Source organism: Mustelus asterias, chromosome 20 (assembly GCF_964213995.1).
Source record: "Mustelus asterias chromosome 20, sMusAst1.hap1.1, whole genome shotgun sequence".
NCBI classification, from domain to species: Eukaryota; Metazoa; Chordata; class Chondrichthyes; order Carcharhiniformes; family Triakidae; genus Mustelus; species Mustelus asterias.
Genome location: NC_135820.1, coordinates 33,658,173 through 33,672,451, shown reverse-complemented (window position 1 = coordinate 33,672,451; position 14,279 = coordinate 33,658,173). Strand labels below are relative to the sequence as shown.

At 42.2% G+C, this 14,279-nt stretch overlaps 1 protein-coding gene across 3 annotated transcripts in view; it reads right to left on the bottom strand.

Annotated features, from left to right (window-relative positions):
* The window catches only part of LOC144508463 (ankyrin repeat domain-containing protein SOWAHC), a 102,628-nt gene that overhangs the window by 25,901 nt on the left and 62,448 nt on the right, over nt 1–14,279 (bottom strand). For 2 of the 3 annotated variants that reach the window (XM_078236398.1, XM_078236397.1), the window contains one exon: nt 5,907–6,018. In XM_078236398.1, coding sequence (XP_078092524.1) covers nt 5,907–6,018 — 112 coding nt within the window. Of the gene's footprint in view, nt 1–1,164; nt 1,181–5,906; nt 6,019–14,279 lie in introns of all 3 variants that reach the window. The other variant, XM_078236396.1, reaches the window with a different exon arrangement.

Sequence of the window (14,279 nt, the reverse complement as noted above, 5' to 3'; positions counted from 1 at the left end):
CAATGATCAGTGTCAAATATCAATTTTGCAGACGACACAAAGATAGGTAGGAAAACCTTTATGTGAGGAGGATACAAAGAATTTACAAAGGGATACAGATGTACAATGTGGGGAAATGGGAGGTTGTTTTGAGTATTTAACTGGAGAACAATTGCAGAATGCATTGATACAGAGGAATTTCATGTCCTTGTACATGACCCAAAAAGTCAGCATGAAGATACAGCAAATAATTAAGGCGGCAAATGGAATATTGACATTTATTACAAGGAGGATGGAGCATAAAAGTAGGGAAGTTTGTCTACACCAATACAGGGCATTGGTCAGACCACAACTAGAACATCATGTATAGTTTTGGTCACTTTAGTTAAGGAAGAACATACTTGCATTGGAGGCAGTTCACAAAGATTCACTTGCTGATTCCTTGACCAAAGAGGTTGTCTTATGAGGAAAGGTAGGAGCAGGACGTACCTTTACATGTTGGTGTTTAGAAGAATGAGAAGTGATCTTATTGAAATTATGAAGTATTCTGAAGGGGCTTGACAGGGTAGATGCTGAAAGGATCTTTTACCTTGCGCAGGAACCTATCACAGTTTAAAAATAAAGGGTTTCCCATTTAAGGTGGAGATGGGGGAATTTCTATTCAGTCTTTAGTGTCTGGAATTCTCTTCCAGAGTGCAGTGGAAACTTGATCATTGAATGTATTCAAGTATGTGTTAGAGAGACTTTTAATTGACAAGTCAAGGCTTATGGGAGACAGGCAGAAAGGTGAAGTTAAGGCTACATCAGATCAACCATGATCTTATTGTCAAGGCTGAATGGTCTATTCCTATTTCTTATGTTTAAAGGTTATGACAGAACAAGGGGACTTAGTAGCCTTAGCAAAATCCATTTAAAAACATAAAGAAGCTTAGATAAAATGTTCAAAGTACAAATTATTAAACTAATAAATTCCTACATTTGTAATTTAACTATACAGTATTGCAATATTTTGCTAAGGTTTTTCAATCATCTCACTTATATAGCTTGAGCAGTTGCTCACTAAATATATTGCCTTATTGTGAAAGGGATTGGGTATAAACTTTGTTGAACATATTTAAATACTGCAGATTTTACATGATAAATTCAGCATGCCAAATAAAAGCCAAAGTATATAAACATGGTCACTTACAGATGTGAAGTCCTTTATATTTTCACAAGAACAATTTAGATGGAAGAGAGAGAAATTAGTTATTTAACAGACATTACTTTACCATTCTATTACAGAAACAACATGTGGAACAATAACTCAGCTTTCAGCAGAAAACAAATGATCTTTAATAACCTACTTAATGCAACCAATGGATGTTGAATTTGAGAGATAATTCTAGCGAATTAGTTTAGAATGAGATGTACCCTATCTTCACAAACTCAAGTATTGTGCAAGCACATTGGCTGGAATTTTCCAATGTCGTATGTACCACCACCACTGTCAGCGTGAACAGAGAATCTGGCACTCAGCCAAGTCTCCATTCACAGCAGCGGAACCGGAAAATCCCAGCTGTGGACAAGGTCAGAGAATCCTAGCCATCATCTTTCTCTGTACAGAAATGTAATTTATTAATTAGTATTAATGCTACTCAGTCAGCCAATCAAGAAGCATGATAGAAATATCCAGTGATAGTTGGATATCCTTTTTTTGACAAGATATGAACCATTTCACTTATTCACAGTGCTCCAACTTCACTGAAGGCACCAAGATGGCAGATCAGCTGATAACTAAGTCACAGCTTTAAAAAATGGTTTTACTTCACCTGTGCTCCAGAAGGCAGCAGCTCATGGGACCTGTAGCCTATGGTACCTTGTTTACTTGTCATTCTTGATACATACAGTCAGAAAGTGACAGCCCACTAACTAAACATATAATAGACAAGCTTCTTCCCAGTTTCATCTGACATTTGTAACTTCCAGCAGTACTAATGTCCAAACCTATGCTCTTCCTAGGCCAGTCAGTTGCTCATCTGGGAACGCAAAGAACCCTCCACCTGTTGCCACCATTATGTTCACAAACCTACTGAGGACAGCCCAGAATTTCTTAGCCCGTTTCAAAATGATGGTTCAAAATTTTCTGCAACGGCAAGACGGATGACACAAGCTTTAAATTTCATCGCCTAGTGTGTCAATCTCACCGTGACATCTCACCCTCAAATTTCCTGGTAACTGAATGAGAGCATGCTGCAGCTAATACAGCAGAAAATGAGATATGGCATGGTCAATGTTTGCAATTCTGAGGAGATAAGGCAACAACATGAATATCCTTTAGGAGATTCAACCATAATGAAATTTTAATTAGAACTTGTGCTATTCAATTGTTTTTAGTGTGTTGTAATACTGGAACTTTGTATACTGGAATATGCTGCTGGATTCTTTACACTTTACACAGAAATCTTATTAAAGTTGCTTCTTTTGTTTGCTCTTAAATCAGGTTGCATTGCTAAATAAATGCAACCTTATGAGATATACAAACTCAGTGCATCTACTCCTCATCTGGTTGTCTCTGTACTGGCTCATGGTTGCTGCTTGATAAGACTTCAATCAGTTTACCCAGGTGGGAGAATTTCAGGGAATACCTGGTCAGGTGTGCTTTTCAGGTGATCGATCAGGTTTCCAGTTCACGTTCAGTATATTCCCAAAATTTCTTTGGCTGGAGCAATCGTGACACAGCATGATCCTGTCACAATCCAAAACTTTGCAACTTATGCCAGACAAGTGTCAGAGTTGTGGTAATTAAATCCTGGTCTCTTCTCTGTTGCCCTGGAGTGAGGAATATTCTTAGCCAGCATTTCACTGCTCTGGGAATGTTCCTCAATATTTTTTTGGTATGCCTTGTTAAATCAGTGAGCTCTGTTTGATAAACTTGTGCATCAGAAATTTCATCAACTTGCTGAGCTGGATGTATTCAGGCTGCTCCTTCACAGGGAAATGGTTGGACATACTTGAACAGGAATCTGTCATAATCTACATGATAATATCTCCAGTTATCCCCAGAAAACATCCTTTTATTATTCTTGGAAAATAGGTTTGCTAGGAGAGTATCAGAGTTGTTGACAAGTATGTCATGCATGGTCAAGTGCACCCTGTCCTCCAATGTTCTTCAATATGACTGGCTGCTTATTTTGATTGAAGGACTGTTGCTGGACACCCGGAGATCCCCTCAACTTGGCCCTCGGTTCAAACTGACATTGCAAAAGAGAAAGTCCACACCCCAATAGATTGTTAGAACTTTGTGGGTGTATTTCTTCAAGGTAAGTGGCAGTTGCCATTCCTTCACCACTGACACCAAATTTCAGAGTAAGAAGTCTCACAATACCAGGTTAAAGTCCAACAGATTTATTTGGTAGCACAAGCCACTAGCTTTCAGAGCACTGCCCCTTCATCAGGTGAGTGGGAGTTCTGTTCACAAACAGGGCATATAAAGACACAAACTCAATTTACAAGATAATGGTTGGAAATGCGAGTCTTTACAGGTAATCAAGTCTTAAAGGTACAGACAAGATGAGTGGAGAGAGGGTTAAGCACAGGTTAAAGAGATGTGTATTGTCTTCAGCCAGGACAGTTAGTGAGATTTTGTAAGCCCAGGCAAGTCATGGGGGTTACAGATAGTGTGACATGAACCCAAGATCCCGGTCGAGGCCGCCCTCATGTGTGCGGAACTTGGCTATCAGTCTCTGCTCAGTGACTCTGTGCTGTGTGTCATGAAGGCCGCCTTGAAGAACGCTTACCCAAAGATCAGAGGCCGAATGCCCGTGACCGCTGAAATGTTCCCCAACAGGAAGAGAACACTCTTGCCTGGTGATTGTCGAGCAATGTTCATTCATCCATTGTCGTAGTGTCTGCATGGTCTCCCAAATGTACCATGCCTTGGGACATCTTTTCCTGCAGCGTATCAGATAGACAACGTTGGCTGAGTTGCAAGTGTATGTACCATGTACCTGGTGGATGGTGTACTCACACGAGATGATGGCATCCGTGTCGATGATCCGGCATGTCTTGCAGAGGCTGCTGTGGCAGGGTTGTGTGGTGTCGTGGTCACTGTTCTCCTGAAGGCTGGGTAGTTTGCGGCGGACAATGGTCTGTTTGAGGTTGTGCGGTTGTTTGAAGACAAAAAGTGGGGGTGTGGGGATGGCATTGGCGAGATGTTCGTCTTCATCAATGACATGTTGAAGGCTCCAGAGAAGATGTCGTAGCTTCTACGCGCTGGGGAAGTACTGGATGACGAAGGGTACTCTGTCCGCCGTTTCCCATGTTTGTCTTCTGAGGAGGGCGGTGCGGTTTTTCGCTGTGGCCCGTCGGAACTGTTGATCGATGAGTTGAGCGCCATATCCTGTTCTTATGAGGGCATCTTTCAGCGTCTGTTACAATCCTTCTCAACTGAGCAGATCCTGTGTATACAGTGGGCTTGTCTGTAGGGGAGTGGAGAAGCTACGACACCTTCTCTGGAGCCTTCAACATGTCATTGGAGACAAACATCTCACCAAGGCCATCCCCACACCCCCACTTCTTGCCTCCAAACAACTGCACAACCTCAAACAGACATTGTCCGCAGCAAACTATCCAGCCTTCAGGAGAACAGAGTGACCACGACACCACACAACCCTGCCACAGCAACCTCTGCAAGACGTGCCAGATCATTGGCACGGATGCCATCATCTCATGTGATAACACCATCCACCAGGTACACGGTTCATACACTTGCAACTCGGCCAACGTTGTCTACCTGATACACTGCAGGAAAGGATGTCCCGAGGCATGGTACATTGGGGAGACCATGCAAACGCTACGACAATGGATGAATGAACATCGCTCGACAATCACCAGGCAAGAGTGTTCTCTTCCTGTTGGGGAACACTTCAGCGGTCACGGGCATTCGGCCTCTGATCTTCGGGTAAGCGTTCTCCAAGGCGGCCTTCACGACACACGACAGCGCAGTCGCTGAGCAGAGACTGATAGCCATGTTCCAGGGTCCAGGGTCCTGGCTTATGAGAGCTCCAGGGTCCAGGCTTATGAGAGCTCCAGGGTCCAGGGTCCTGGCTTATGACAGCTCCAGGGTCCTGGGTTCGATTCCCAGCTCGGGTCACTGTCTGTGTGGAGTTTGCACATTCTCCTCGTGTCTGCGTGGGTTTCCTCCGGGTGCTCCGGTTTCCTCCCACAGTCCAAAGATGTGCGGGTTAGGTTGATTGGCCAGGTTAAAAATTGCCCCTTAGAGGCCTGAGATGCGTAGGTTAGAGGGATTAGTGGGTAAATATGTGGGGTAGGGCCTGGGTGGGATTGTGGTCGGTGCAGACTCGATGGGCCGAATGGCCTCCTTCTGCACTGTAGGGTTTCTATGATTTCTATGATTTCTATGGTTCCGCACACGAGGACAGCCTCAACTGGGATCTTGGGTTCATGTCACACCATTTGTAACCTCCATGACTTGCCTGGGCTTGCAAAATCTCACTAACTGTCCTGGCTGGAGACAATACACATTTCTTTAACCTGTGCTTAACCCTCTCTCCACTCACATTGTCTGTACCATTGAGACTTGATTACCTGTAAAGACTCGCATTCCAACCATTATTTTGTAAATTGAGTTTGTGTCTTTATATGCCCTGTTTGTGAACAGAACTCCCACTCACCTGATGAAGGGGCAGTGCTCTGAAAGCTAGTGGCTTGTGCTACCAAATAAACCTGTTGGACTTTAACCTGGTGTTGTGAGACTTCTTATTGTGTTTACCCCAGTCCAACGCTGGCATCTCCACATCATGGCTACCAAATTTCAGGCCATATTATTGCATGACTGTTTTAAATAGTTGCATTATTGTTTTCTTTATATTTGAGAGGTTTTTTTTAAAGCTCCTACTTGCCCTAGAGATAAATTTGACTAGAACAAAAGTTTACCTTTTTTGTTGCCAAAGAGGGATCCTGCCTGAGAAGATCACACAAAGCAGTTAAATGTCCACTGGCAGCACACTTCAGCCACTCCTTTTCTAAAGGATCCAACTGCAAGAAACCAAAAATTGAGATCTCATTTAAAATATTCTATGTAACAATTCTACTTGCTGTATAGATTTGTCGTAATTTAGTCTTGAGATAATAGGGGACTTCTCCAGGCAACTGATTTATCACTATTACATCCCTGGATAAAAACTTGCCAAATTCTAGCAATTTTATAAAAGTAATACCATTTGTAATACAAGACAGAATCTAGCAACTCTGGAAATCCATTTTGTAGGGCTCAATTAATGTCAAGTCCATTCCTGATGTAATAATCAGGATGGAGCCACACCGATAACTTCCACTGCATTATATATTACAGGTTATTCCCATTTTTACATAGCACCATTTTACTGGAAATGTCAGTTTTACAGAGAAAGTGAGTGGGGTGTAAACTGACAGTTGTGCACGCTCTGGCACTGGCCACTCCCTGTAACGCTGTTCTCCGATTCTCCTGCCTGCCACAATAATGTATAAAATGTATTATTGTGATTACGCAATCATATACAGTAGGCTACGTATTTGTTAACGAAGAAAAAATACAGGCCTACATATGTTTTATTTTCCAATGTGATTAATATCTTTGTATATTTTACTATAATTCTAAGGCTGAACTACACAATGCCAGTTTTAAGCAAAATCTTTTTACAGAATTAACTTGGCCCCAACCCATTTCGTAAAAACATGATTTACCTGTATAATAAATCGACTTAATTTTGGTGGGAACTTCTTGTAGTTGGGATTTACCCAACCAGATATGCAAGTGACATGTTGTGGTCCAGCAAAATCCATCTCCTGGTTCCCACCTTACAGCAAGTCCAAACGTAACATCTATTCATACTTTTTACCAGTAACAATGGTTTAAAATATGCATGATGTGGCTTTTGCTACCAAATAAACCTGTTGGACTTTAACCTCTTGTTGTTAGACTTCTTACTTAAAATATGCAAACAGAGAACAGGGATGCAGAGTCAACCTGCTGTTAAATCCACCTCAAAATTTAAAATGCCCTCTGCCAGCTGCAAGTCTTATCTGCATATGCATAATTTCATTCAGTTTCCAAAAACAGTGGTTCCGTAGCACAAGGTGACTCCAAATTTAGCTACAACTCTGCAGAAGAGGTGCTTTTGAGGCTGAAGGGAGTTACTGAGCTCAAACTGAAAAGGTGCTATACCAAGAGTACTTGATGCTAACACAAGGGGGAATGGAAGGTATTATTAGAAGCACTCCCCTTTATGAGACCAAAAAAAACTCAACAAAATCTTGATTGGATAGGCAATAGAACAAGTCCTTTGAATTTGACATACTGAATCCAGGTTAGCATCAATGAATCACCAGATGTTGAACTCTGGCTCTCAACCACACCAACAAGCAGATGGAAGGCACTTTTCCATAACTGAATTCTGCTAAAAACTGAAAAGTGGGGAATGGTCGATTATTGTCAGTAGGGAACATTAGGATTGTGGCAAGAGACAATGGAATCAAATGTCAATACCAGCGGTAAGAAACCCATTTTACCTGCTGATAGCGATCATCACCAATCAAACTCTCACATAATTCACAAATCAAGAGCTAAGCTTAATAAAATTATAGGGGCCCATTGGTTTTATACAGCAATAAATTTGATCATGGTTTCATCTCCAACTGTGCACACATAATATACATAACGAATATTGAACCAAAGCTTTCTTTAAAAAGCACACAAAGTTTGGAAGGTTAGGGCTGTTTCCTTTCATGAAGCAACAACATTTCCAGAAATTAGAGTCACAGAGGTTTACAGCATGGATTTTCTGCACTCCTTCTAGTTTAATAATATCCTTTCTATAATAGGGTGACCAGAATTGCACACAGTATCCCAAGTGTGGCCTTACCAATGTCTTGTACAACTTCAAAAAGACTTGGGCGGCACGGTAGCACAGTGGTTAGCACTGCTGCTTCACAGCTCCAGGGTCCTGGGTTCGATTCCCGGCTCGGGTCACTGTCTGTGTGGAGTTTGCACATTCTCCTCGTGTCTGCGTGGGTTTCCTCCGGGTGCTCCGGTTTCCTCCCACAGTCCAAAGATGTGTGGGTTAGGTTGATTGGCCAGGTTAAAAAAAAAATTGCCCCTTAGAGTCCAGGGATGCGTAGGTTAGAGGGATTAGCGGGTAAAATATGTGGGAGTAGGGCCTGGGTGGGATTGTGGTCGGTGCAGACTCGATGGGCCGAATGGCCTCCTTCTGCACTGTAGGGTTTCTATGATTTCTATGAATAGGCCCTTTGGCCCGTCTTGTCCATGCCGCCCTTTTTTTTAAAAAACCCTAAACTAATCCCAATTGCCCGCATTTGGTCCATATCCCTCTATACCCATCGTACCCATGTAACTATCTAAATGATTTTTAAAAGATAAAAATTGTTCACGCCTCTACTACTACCTCTGGCAGCTTGTTCCAGACACTCACCACCTGTGTGTGAAAAAATTGCCCCTCTGGACACTTTTGTATCTCTCCCCTTTCACCTTAAACCTATGCCCTCTAGTTTTAGACTCCCCTACCTTTGGGAAAAGATATTGACTATTTAGCTGATCTGTGCCCCTCATTATTTTATAGACCGCTATAAGATCACCCCTCAGCCTCCTACGCTCCAGAGAAAAAAGTCCCAATCTATCCAGCCCCTCCTTATAACTCAATCCATCAAGTCCCGGTAACATCCTAGTAAATATCTTTTCTGCACTCCATCTAGTTTAATAATATCCTTTCTATAATAGGGTGACCAGAATTGCACACAGTATTCCAAGTGTGGCCTTACCAATGTCTTGTACAACTTCAAAAAGACATCCCAATTCCTGTATTCAATGTTCTGACCGATGAAACCAAGAATGCCGAATGCCTTCTTCACCACTCTGTCCACCTGTGACTCCACTTTCAAGGAGCTATGAACATGTACCCCTAAGATCTCTTTGTTCTGTAACTCTCCCCAACGCCCTACCATTAACTGAGTAAGTCCTGCCCTGGTTCAATCTACCAAAATGCATCACCTCACATTTGTCTAAATTAAACTCCATCTGCCATTCGTCAGCCCACTGGCCCAATTGATCAAGATCCCGTTGCAATTGGAGATAACCTTCTTCACTGTCCACTATGCCACCAATCTTGGTGTCATCTGCAAACTTACTAACCATGTCTCCTATATTCTCATCCAAATCAATATAAAATCACAAATAACAAATAACAGAGGACTCAGCACTGATCCCCGAGGCACACCGCTGGTCACAGGCCTCCAGTTTGAAAAACAACTCTCTACAACCACCCTCTGGCTTCTGTCAAGAAGCCAATTTTGTCTCCATTTAGATACCTCACCCTGGATCCCGTGAGATTTAACTTTATGCAACAACCTACCATGTGGTACCTTGTCAAAGGCCTTGTTAAAGTCCATGTAGACAACATCAACTGCACTGCCCTCATCTACCTTCTTGGTTACCCCTTCAAAAAACTCAATCAAAATTGTGAGACATGATTTTCCAGTCACAAAGCCATGCTGACTGTCCCTAATCAGTCCTTGCACCTCTAAATGCCTGTAGATCCTGTCTCTCAAAATACCTTCCAACAATTTACCCACCACAGATGGGAGGCTCACTGGCCTGTAGTTCCCAGGCTTTTCCCTGCAGTCCTTTTTAAACAAAGGCACAACATTTGCCACTCTCCAATCTTCAGGCACCTCACCCGTGACTCTCGATGATTCAAATATCTCGGCTAAGGGACCTGCAATTTCCTCTCTAGTCTCCCACAATGTCCTGGGATATACTTCATCAGGTCCTGGGGATTTATCTACCTATAGTATGAGTAAAAGTCATATATACATCCAAATAGAATAAGCACACAAAATTAAGAACTGTATAGTTCAGTTATGGAAAATTACCATTAAGGCAAACATCTTCTTGAGGTTTGCAGATTAAGAGCCTGAGCATTAATCTAATCACAACAGCTTAAAGCACCCAAGATGAAATTAGACTGGATAGATGCAATTCAGTTTATTGTTGCCAAACCCATCTGCAGGAAGTGTGACCAGCTGCAGAAACTTGAGCTGAGTTGCAGAATTTGGGACGTGGCTGGAGTCACTGTGGTGTATCCAGAAAGCCGAGGATCACATGGACAGCATGCTTAGAGAGATGGTCACACCACAGCCAAGAAGTAAACAGGCAGAGAAGGAAAATAGATGACCAGCAGAGTATCGAAGAGAAACAGGCAGGCAATGCAGGAATCTCCTGAGACCATCTCACTGCCTAACTGCTTCTCCATTTTGGATACTGGCGCACGAGACGATTCCTCGGAGGACTGCAGCGAAAGCTAAGTTTGTGACACAATGGGTGGCTCAGCTGCACAGGAGGGGAGGAGGAAGAGTGGAAGTGCTATAATGGTTGGGGATTTCATAGTTAGGGGAGCAGGCAGGTGTTTCTGTGGTCAGGATGGTATGTTGTTTCTCTGGTGCCAGGGTCAAGGATGTCACAGAGCTACTGCAGGATGTTCTTTTGGGAGAGGTTAAACAGCCAGAGGTTATGGCCCTCATTGGGACCAATGACATAGGTAGGTAAAGGGACATGGCCCTGAAAACAGATTTTAGGGAACTCAGAAGGGAATTAAAAATAGGACCTCAGGAGCAGTAATCTCAGGATTATTCCCAATAGCACGTATTAGTGAGCATAAGAATGGGAATATTGAGCAATTCAATATGTGGCTGCAGAAATGAAGTAGGAGGGTTTTAGATTTCTAAGGCACTGCAACTGGTGCTGGAGCAGTGAGATCTGCATGAGGACTGGTTACACCTAAACATGATTGGGACTAATGTCCTCCTGGGGAGATCTGTCAATGCTATTGGGGAGGGTTTAAACTAGATCTGCAGGGAGATGGGAACCTGAAGGGAAATTCAGGAGAAAAACTGAAAGAGAAGTAGAGAAGCATTAACTGTTAAGGAGGATATATCAGAGAATACTGTCAAGATAAATAGAGTACTTGGAATATTTAATAGAATTAGAGTCAGCAATAGTAAGTTATTACATGGGGTCAGAGTAAGAGAGAAAGAAAGAAAAGCTAAATGAGGATTAATGCACATGTATGTGAATGCATGGAGTGTGGGTAAGATTGGTAAACTGCAGGCTCAGATTAACAAATGGAATTATGAAAGCATTGCTATAACAGAGAACTGGCTTAAGAAGGGCAGGACTGGGCATTAAATATTCCTGGGTACAAGATGTTTAGGAGAGACAAGAAAGGAACTTTTGGGGGCGGTGGTGGAATGGTGGCATTGATGTCACTGAAAAGGTGTTGCAGAGGGGTCAAGGATGGAATCTCTCTGGCTAGAGGTAAAGAATACAAAAGGTGCAATAATGTTGACCAGTGCACTATATCAACCACCAGAGGAAGCGACAAAGAGAAACAAATTTGCAAAGAAATTACAAAGAGGTGCAAGAATTGTACAGTAATTATAATGGGAGACTTCAATTATCCAAATATAGACTCAGATAGGAATAGTGCAAAGGGCCAAGAATGTGAGAGCTCCTGGAATGTGTTCAAGATAATTTTCTGCAGCAATATGCTTCCAGTTTGACAAAAGGGCCGGCATTGTTAGACCCGGTCCTGGGGAATGAGTTGGCCCAAATGGATCACATATCAGTGGAAGAGCATTCAGGGTACAGTGATCATTTTATCGTAAGGTTTAAGTTGGCCATGGAAAACGACAAGGAACAATCCAGAGCAGGGGTAATTAACTTTTGAGGGGGGGGGGGGGGTTTAGAACAAATGAATCCAGCACCCTGAATGACGACACACACACAGGTGATGACGAAAAGGATGAAGTGTACATACAACAGATACCAGATAGAAATAGAGAAACAGGCTGAATATAGAAGAGGTCTCACAACAGCAGGTTAAAGTCCAACAGGTTTATTTGGAATCACGAGCTTTCGCAGTGCTGCTCCTTCATTAGGTGAGTCGGCACCTAACACTGGCACCTCCACCTCATGAATATAGAAGGACCAGTTGGAAGTGGTAAAACTAGTAAGAAAAGCAAGGAGAGAACATGAAAAGAGACCTGTAGTTAACATAAAAGGGAATCCCAAGGTCTAGCATATTAATAATAGAAGGGTGGTAAAAGAAACAGTGGAGGTTTAAAAAGGAACTTGCACACGGAGGCATTAAATGAGCACTTGGCACTTCTCTTTACAAAGGATGACGTTGCTGCTCAGGCTGAGGTTAGTAGTAGTAACTGGTACACAAGGAAAATTTATAATTGAGAAGGAGGTGGTGTTAGAAAGGCTATCATTACTTAAAATTGTTAGGATACCAAGGTCACATGAGATCACCTTACACTTCTCTGTATTGAACTTCAGTTGCTACTTGTCTGCCCAATAACCAGATGTCCAAGTTCTTTTTGAAGCTCAAGAATATTCACATTACAGTTGACAATGTTTCCAATCTTTGCATCATCTACAAATTTTGAAATCATGCTCTGCACACTGTAGTCTAGGCCATTGATATACATCAGGAAGATATATACACTGACCCCTAGGGAGCCCCACTACAAACCTTCCTTCAATCTGAGCAGCAAAGTCATCCTTTGTAAAGACAAGTGCCAAGTGCTCATTTAATGCCTCCATGTGCAAGTTCCTTTTTAAATCTCCACTGTTTCTTTTACCACCCTTCTATTATTAATATGCTAGACCTTGGGATTCCCTTTTATGTTAACTACAGGTCTCTTTTCATGTTCTCTCCTTGCTTTTCTTACTAGTTTTACCACTTCCAACTGGTCCTTCCAAGGGTACCGAGGGAAATTAGTCAAAATTGCAGAGGCATGTGTATAATCTTCCAGTCTTCCTTAGATACAGGATGGTGTCAGACAACTAGAGAATTGTCAATGTTACACCCTTGTTCAAGGGGTGCAAAGGATAAAGCCAGCAACTACAGTGCAGTCAGCTTGATTTCAGTGGTAAGGAAACTTCTGGAAACCACAGTTTGGGGCAAAAATCAATAGTCACTTAGACAAATGCAGGGTAATTCAGGAAAACCAGCATGGATTCATTAAGAGTAAATCATGTTTAACTAACTTGCTGGACTTTTTTGAAGAATAGGGCAACACTGCTGATGTGGTGCATATGGATTTTCAAAAGGCATTTGATATAGAGCCATTCAACAGACTTGAGCAAAGTTCTAGCACATGGAACAAAAGGAAAAGTAGGCACTTGGATAAGAAATTGGCTGAGTGACAGGAAAGAGAGAGCAGTGATAAATAGTTGTTTTTCAGATTGAAGGAAGGTTTGTAGTGGAGCTCCCTAGGGGTCAGTGTATATATCTTCCTGATGTATATCAATGGCCTAGACTACAGTGTGCAGAGCATGATTTCAAAATTTGCAGATGATGCAAAGATTGGAAACATTGTCAACTGTAATGTGAATATTCTTGAGCTTCAAAAAGAACTTGGACATCTGGTTATTGGGCAGACAAGTAGCAACTGAAGTTCAATACAGAGAAGTGTAAAGTGATTCATTTTGGCAGGAAGACTATGGAAAGACAAAGTAAAGAGAGAAATTCTAAAGGAGGGCAGGAACAGAGGGACTTCAGTGTATGTGTAATAAGTCACTGAAGTTGGGACATGCTGACAGAGTAGTATGTGTTGACGGTCTACATTTCCCACTGCCTCAGAAAAGCAGCCAGCATAATCAAGGACCTCGGACTCTTCTACCTTCTTCCGTCGGGAAAAGGATACAAAAGTCTGGGATCAAGAATAGCTTCTTCCCTGCTGCCATCAGACTTTTGAATGGACCTACTTCGTATTAAATTGATCTTTCTTACACCCTAGTTATGACTGCAACACTACATTCTGCACCCTCTCCTTTCCTTCTCTATGTATGGTATGCTTTGTCTGTATAGCACGCAAGAAACATTATACTAATTCATGTGACAATAATAAATCAAATCAATGAAGCACATAACATTGTGGGCTTTGTGAATAGGAGCACTGAGTATGAGAGCAAGGTCATGTTGAGCTTGTAAAAGACAGTAGTTAGGCTTTATGTGGAGCACTGCACCCAGTTCTGGGCAGCCTACTTGAGGAAGGATGTGAAAGCATTGGAGAGAGCACAGAGGAGATTCAGAATAATGATCCCAGGGATAAAAAACTGTAGCTATGAGGATAGATTAGAGGGGTTGGAACTGTTTTCTTTGTAGAAAAGACTGAGAGGACTTGATAGAGGTATTAAGTGTTAGAATGTAACCGGTGGCAACTTTGCATTGGATGTA